This window comes from Vespa mandarinia, chromosome 12, assembly GCF_050613455.1.
Source record: "Vespa mandarinia isolate Hongniang chromosome 12, ASM5061345v1, whole genome shotgun sequence".
NCBI lineage: Eukaryota > Metazoa > Arthropoda > Insecta > Hymenoptera > Vespidae > Vespa > Vespa mandarinia.
The window spans coordinates 3,540,001-3,547,500 of NC_140821.1; the positions used below are offsets into that span (position 1 = coordinate 3,540,001).

The following is a 7,500-nucleotide window of genomic DNA, read 5'->3' on the forward strand; positions in this document are numbered from 1 at the left end:
GTTTTATTTTCAAGCTCAAAGTACATTTCGTTTATCTGACGGATCCATTCCGTTTTATTTTTCTTACCGATTCTTCTTTCGATACACACATATACGCACACATAATACGTATCGGTCTCTCAGTCCTTCATTTGAAAGTCTAACGTCTAGTAGGGGAAAAAAAAAAAAAAAAGAAAAGAAAAAAAGAAAAAAAGAAAAGAAAAAAAAATGTATTGTCTAAGGACTTCGAAATTTCTTTGATTCTGTTCGTATTTGTATTTCTTTCTTTCTTTCTTTCTTTCTTTCTTTCCTTTCTTTCTTTCTTTCTTTCTTTCTTTTTTCTTCCACTTCCATCCGTTAACGTATCACCGTTTAGAATACGAAATCGTTTCCTCGAGAAGAAATCTATCTCCATCTCGATAATATTCTTTGGCTAGTTATTTTATGACGTTTGTTACACGCGAAAGATTATTTAACAGTCAAGAGGTGTTTGTTTGAGAAAATGACACGTGTCTGTTTAGAGATAGATAGATAAATAGATAGTAAATGTATATAAGCACATACAGAATGACTGAGTGAGTGAATGACTGAGTGAGTGAGTGAGTGAGTGAGTGAGTGAATGAAAGAGAGAGAGAGAGAGAGAGTGAGAGAGAGAGAGAGAGAGAGAGTGAGAGAAAGAAAGAGAGAGAGAGAGAGAGAGTGTGTGTCATGCAAATAGCTCGTACATTTTGGCGGTTGCCGTTTCTCGAGAGCCGTTGCAGGAAATTGAGTCGAGTGTAACGAACCACGAACAGCTCGTAATGCTCTGTCAAAATGACCTTCTCTAGAGGTTGACAGTTGAAAGAGACAGAGATAGAAATAGAGAGAGAGAGACAGAGAGAGAGAGAGAGAGAATGTAATCTGCTGGTACTGGTAGTGTCATGGAAGAAGCCGTATCAGCCATGAGAGAAGGCAAATTGATCCGTCGTCTTCCTTTCTATCCAAAAATATCCCTTTTCCATTGTACATTATATTCTTCTCCTTTTCTTCATCATTTTTTTCTTTTTAATATCGTCGTTTCGTTCGTTGCTAAGACTTGGAAAATATTTTTTTAAAACTTTCCACACCCGTCACATTGTACTTTCGATAGAATTTATTATATAATGTAAAATTAATTTCCCTCTCCCTCTCTCTCTTTTTTCTTTTTTTTTTTTTTTTTTTTTTTTATTACGTCAAAGTATCCAACAATTACGATTATTTAAAAAGATCGCGTTTAAGTTTGAAAAATCTCGATAACGCTTGATGTAGATAAATCGCGAGTAATTTGCTTCATTTTTTTGTTTTTGTTTTGTGATTACATCCTTAGAATCCCCACCCCCTACCACCTCTTCCATCGATATATTTGCGCGTGTCAATGTGAAATAAATAAGCTTCGTAGATGACATAGATAGGTACTTATAAATACTTATATTGTATATGCATCGCTAAAAAAAAAGAAAAAAAAAAAAAAGAAAAAAAGAAAAAAGATAGAAGAATAAAAGAAAATTAAAGAAGAATAAATATGAGAACTTACCTCGAAGGATTTGATAAAGGAAGACCTTGATGTGATCGGGGCTTAGGTGCTGTGGGCTGACGATGATCTTGTGAAGATCGCTTTGGAGTAGCTCCGTGATCACATATCTATGTCGATACTGATTAAGGAATTTATTGATTATATGCTTGGCCAAGCCACGTTTATATCGCCATTAAATCGTCATTCGCTCCGTTTACAACGTTGTAATTAGATCGTGCCGGTTTACATCGCTAGTGCAATTTAATTGCTTCGTTTTCGTCGTCAAAGTTCTACCATCCTTGTTAGAAACGCCATATTAAATGCCATAGAATACGTCTTTTAACGTGAATATCACTTTAGAGATTTTAAGATGGTGTTTTCTCATTTCGAATGGTTGTTTCTTATTTGTAAATCGATAGTTAAAATGCATATTTACGTTATTACGTTATTACGTTGGAAACAAATTTTTTAAGACTTCTCTTTTTTTTTTTTTTTTCCTTTTTCTTACGTTGAAAAAGTAGTAATAAAAAAGCAAAAAAGAAAAAAGAAATTAAAAAAAGAAAAAAAAAAAAAAAAAAAAGAAAGAAGAAAATGAAATGAGTAAATCAAAATTGTCAGATGTTTTAGGACCTAAATAACGTGGGAAAAAAAAGGAAACAATAAAGTAACGTAATCCATAATGAAAATATTAAAATACAATATATAATACACTCACACAGACACCAGATTAATACCGAAGATAAAAGAGGAAGCAAAACAGACATACAGACATACAGACAGACAGCAGACAGACAGACAGACAGACAAACAGACAGACAGACAGATAGAAAGAGTGAGTGAAAAAAATAAAGAGGCAAAGTATATCGTCTCGTAACGAAAGTGGACAGTTGCAATAAAGGGAAGTTGGTAATTTACGGATCTAAGCGTCCCCAGCTTGAAAGAAGAGAACCACAACTTCTTGACTGAATGAAAAAGAGAAAGAGAAGGGAGAGAGAGAAACGAGGCCGCAATGGAAACGCCGGTGGAACAGAGAAGGGGATAGTCGCTTGCCTCGAAGGGGTAGCGTGTGTACTAGCTAGCTATAAATAAAGAAAAGTTAGCATGCTATCGAGCTTACTGTAATTCAAATCTCTCATTCTCTCTCTCTCTCTCTTCTCTCCTCTCTTTCTCGCTCTCTCTTATTTTACAATAGAAATTATTAAAATTTGATCATATAAATTAGTAGAAAAAAATTTTTCACAAAAAAAATTTTGTTGAATAATTTTTTTCTTCTCTAAATTATTTTTAAAAATATTTATAACAAATATGTACACATACTTAGAAAAATTGTATATAATTCAAATAATATATATATATATATATATATATATATATATATACACGAAACAAATTGTAGCTTGTTGGGTCACTCTGTAATTGAATGATCAATTAAAGTAAGTAGAAAATTTGTCCGAAAGTACTCGACGTTATATCGAGATATTATTTCGTAAAAAATTTCATATATACATGTATATGTATGTGTATGTATATATATGTGTATATATGTATATATATATATATATATATATATATGAAATCGATAATAAAGAGAGACATCGTTTAAGGGGAAAAACGTGAACTCATTAACGAACCAGTTTCGTACGTGTAAAGTTTGGGTTTCGATTTGAAATGAGAATGTGAAATAATGTACACACACACACACAGACGCATGCACAATCCTACGTTATTAAACGTTATCTTTGGCCATTTTCTGATAACTATTTAAAACTCGGTTATACCGTTTTAACGGGATGCCCTAATAAATATATATATATATATATATATATATTAATATTTAACTCTTTGTCAAATGTCAGTTACTCGTCGTGTGATCATCGCGGCTATTTTGTTATTAGAGGTTTATTTTAATCAGGGCCAATACGCGACTCGGTTATTCATATCGCGTTACAATATTTTCCATGATAAATAATATTCATGAAGGAATATTTAATTAGTCACATTTTCGTGATCTCGTTGATAGAGTCAATAAATAATTAACGGATAATACATTCGAACATATCACATTTACATATATATATATATATATATATATATATATATCTACGTGTTAATAAATAAATGAATACCGTAGAAAATGAAAATGTATTTATAAATAATTTCGTTATAGAGATATTAGATAAAATTGTTATCTTCTAATATCTTCGATGGAAGTAGTTAACAAGGACAAAGAAAGTGAAGTGTGACCATACGTGACCACTTTTCTCTTCTCTTTCTTTTCTTTTCTTTTTTCTTTTTTTTTTTTTTCTTTCACTTTTTTCCTTTCACTGTCAAACATCATCGTCATTATCCTCATAGCCGTCATAATCATAGTCATAGTCATAATCATTGTCGTTGTCATAGTCGTCGTCGTCGTCGTAGTGAACGTCGTCTGAGACTCACAGAAGAATAGAAGAAAAGAGCGAACGTTCGAGGAAAATGAAATAGTATAATGGCGGAATGAGGTCGACTGGTAGGTTGGAATGCAGGTAGAGGCTGCCTGCGAACCTGGCGTGGTATGCAAGTCGACTGGTCCGGCTGGCTTCGACCTGAAACGCCTAAACACCAAGCCAATATCGTCGTTCCTCTTTTAACCCTCCTTTTATATATATATATCTGTCTCTTTTTCTCTCTCTCTCTCTCTGTCTCTCTCTCTCTCTCTGTCTCTCTCTCTCTCTCTCTCTGTCTCTCTCTCTCTCTCTCTCTCTCTCGTATATTCTATATCCTATCTTTTGCAAATACATCTCATGGTTATCATGATAAATACATGCACAAGGTAATGAAACGTATTAAATCATAGAATAAAAAAATCTATCTTACAAAGTATCGTCTTATGATTGATCTAGTCAATTTCTACTTTGAGAGATATGCATATATATATATATATATATATATATATATAAATAAAATATATATATGATAGATACATAGATATAGATAGTAAATGAACATATGATATCATGCAATGAGAATAGTTTGTCAGTAACAGGTTCTGATGGCAATCAAGAAGACCTGTTTCTAGTCTATATAGTTAATAGATCGTATTTGGATAAATTTGTTAAAGTTATAATAGAAGTAGAGAAATGAGAATCGGGGCTGTGCCGATGGTAATAGCGATGGCAATGGCGATGGCGATGGCGATGGTGGTGATAGTGTTGGTGGTAGTGGTAATGGTAGTCGTGCTGGTACAGGTGATGGTGATGGTAATATTATAAAAGGGGGATAAAGAGATTGACTTCAAAATTTAAATTCGACGATCATTGGAAACTTTCATGGATAGTAAACAAGCAAGCAAAAGAGTTGGAGTTTGTTCTGATTACGAGGATACCTTTCGCGGTCTATAGGGATTTCAAAGTAAGTACCAGCACAAGTATGCTGGGCTTTAATAAACTGACTATTTCAATAGCACACTGACGAGAATTATATATTAACTTCGATAAAGGTATTAATAATGTTTAAACATTTAATTACATTAATCGTATTATTAGAGAGAAAGAGAGAGAGAGAGAGAGAGAGAGAGAGGGGGGGAAAAAGAGAAAAAAAGACCGAATGGAAATTTATCTTTAAAGACATTTTAACATCGAGGAATCATTTTATCAGATGCCATGGAATTTCTTAAACACACTTTTTCTAATCGGACATATATCTAATACTCTAATTGTTATTTCTTTATCAAAATCATACAAAGTGATCGAACAGATCGGTAATAAAAACACAGTGGGGATACGTCGAACAGACGGTAATTACATAATTAGAAATTAATGCATTTCTAATTTTTCAAATCGACGAAGTTCTAAGAAGGAATAAAGAAAAGAAAAGAAATGAAAAAAAAAAGAAAAAAACATTCTCTGCAATTAACACAAGAAATTTCATATTAATATCGAAATCGCCGTTTATTGAACCTGAATAAATTGTGAACGACGAGAAAGAAGAAAAAGAAGAAAAAAGAAAGTTGATTAAAAGAGATCATCATCGATAAGTCTTCTGTGAGATTTGAAAAAAAACAAAAAAAAAACAAAAAAAAAAACAAAAAAAACGTCAAGATCCGAAGGTGGAAAATATTTATATATAAAAATAGAAATAGAAAAAAAATAGAAATAGAAAAAAAAAAAAAAAAAAAAAAAAAAAAAAAAAAAAAGGAGTAAGCGAATCTTTTCAACGGAATAACAAAAATGGTTCAGACAAAAATAATAAATTTCAGTTCAGTGAAATTTATTATTTGAAGTCTGGGTGGTTCAAACGGACACTGAATACTCTGCTGGAGAGCCCGATTTGAGGATCGATGCGTGCCTACCTCTACCTATACCTCCTGGTAGGCACGTCGACCGGTTCCTGGACAAAGCGAACTTGCCCCCAGCAGCCACCACCAGCGGCAACAGCAACAGCAGCAACAACAGCAGCAACAGCGGCAGCAGCAGCGGCAGCAATAGCAACGATGCAATGGCAGCCGCAACGAAAGAGTCGCAGCCGCATCGCATCGCCGGAAGCCGCATTTTGCCGGCCGCAACGCCAACGTCTTCTCGCGGAGAGCTCCGTGAGCTTGGAAATCGAGTATCCTGCACAGTTCCTTTCCCCTCATCCCTCTACCACCTCCTGCCACCCTGCTCCTCCCTCCCTCCCCCTTTTCCTCCTCATTCCCCTTTCTCAACTCCTCTTCTCATACCGGTCCAAAGAGGAAGAGAAGAGAACCTGGAAAGACTGTCGAGTTTCCATTGTTCGGCCTTCGGATCAGCAGAGAATCGTCAGAAAAGACAATATTTTATTTCTTTTTCTTTTTCTTTTTCTTTTCTTTTCTTATTTTATTTTATTTTATTTTTTTTTCTTTTTCCTTTCTTTTTTTTTTTTTTTTTTTCTTTTTTTTACTACGTCATAATCGATGCGGATCGCCGATAAATCCAAAATACATAGGGAGTATGTACATTTTTAAGAGATTCATACAAATATTACTGTATAATTTTTTCTATTATAATATATATATATATATATATGTGTGTGTGTGTGTAAAAAAAAAAAAAGAAAGAAAGAAAAGAGAAGAAAAGAAAATAGGAAAAAAGAAAAAAAGAAAGAAAAGATAAATTTGAAATTTCTTTTTTCTTTTACGATTCGATTACGATCAATCATAATAGAACAAATACACAAGTATACTCGAGATAAGAAATATTTTGATCTTTCTGTCACTTGAGAAGAGAAAAAGAAGATGAGATGTTGAGAGGGCTTTCGTGCGGCGCGTAAAAATTTAACAAGATTGAAGAACGAGTGTGTCGTAAAAAAAAAAAGAAAAAGATAAAAGATAAAAGATAAAAGATAAAAGATAAAAGAAAAGAATCCTTTCTTCGACGAGCCATCTGACAATGATTTGAACATATTGGGCTACAGCTTGTACACATAAACTTGTCATCCGAAATGATAATACTTGATCATGTAGGGCAAACGTCGTTAAGGTTCTGGTTTGATTCCTTTGTTAAGTGAAGCCGTACAACAAAGAAGACGATGACGATGATGAGGGCTGAAAGTCCGAGGTGTTCGAGCAAGGCCAATCCGGCCCGTCCGACCGGTCAACCGAGTTCGAACACGGCCAGCAAACGACTTCGAGAACTCGACGAGTCTTTGGATTCTACGCGTTACTCTCCCTCCCTCCCACCCTCCCTCTCTCACTCACTCTCTCTCTCTTTTTCTTTATCTCTCTTTCTTTATCTCCTTCTTTCTTTATCTTCTCGTCTTCGTCTTTTGCTGATATTTCTTCTCACACATATAACAATATCCAAGAAATTTTTAAAATCGACTATCTTTTTTAACTTCTGATAACGCTAAAAGCTCATGCTCTTTAAAAGATCACTTATATTGTGTATATATATATATATTTATATATATATATATATGTATATATATTTTATATTCTGATATTTTTAATAACTCCTGTATAACGAAATTTCGATCGATTTTTAAACTTGAAA

At 33.6% G+C, this 7,500-nt stretch overlaps 1 protein-coding gene across 2 annotated transcripts in view; it reads right to left on the bottom strand.

Moving 5' to 3' along the window:
• nmo (serine/threonine-protein kinase nemo) overlaps positions 1 to 7,500 on the bottom strand; it is a 112,678-nt gene that overhangs the window by 23,986 nt on the left and 81,192 nt on the right. For both annotated transcript variants that reach the window (XR_014982836.1, XM_085660703.1), the window contains exon 4: positions 1,532 to 1,638. Coding sequence is in view for 1 of the 2 variants with exons in the window: in XM_085660703.1 (XP_085516829.1) it covers positions 1,532 to 1,638 (107 nt within the window). In the remaining variant the exon portion in view is untranslated. The remainder of the gene's footprint in view (positions 1 to 1,531; positions 1,639 to 7,500) is intronic.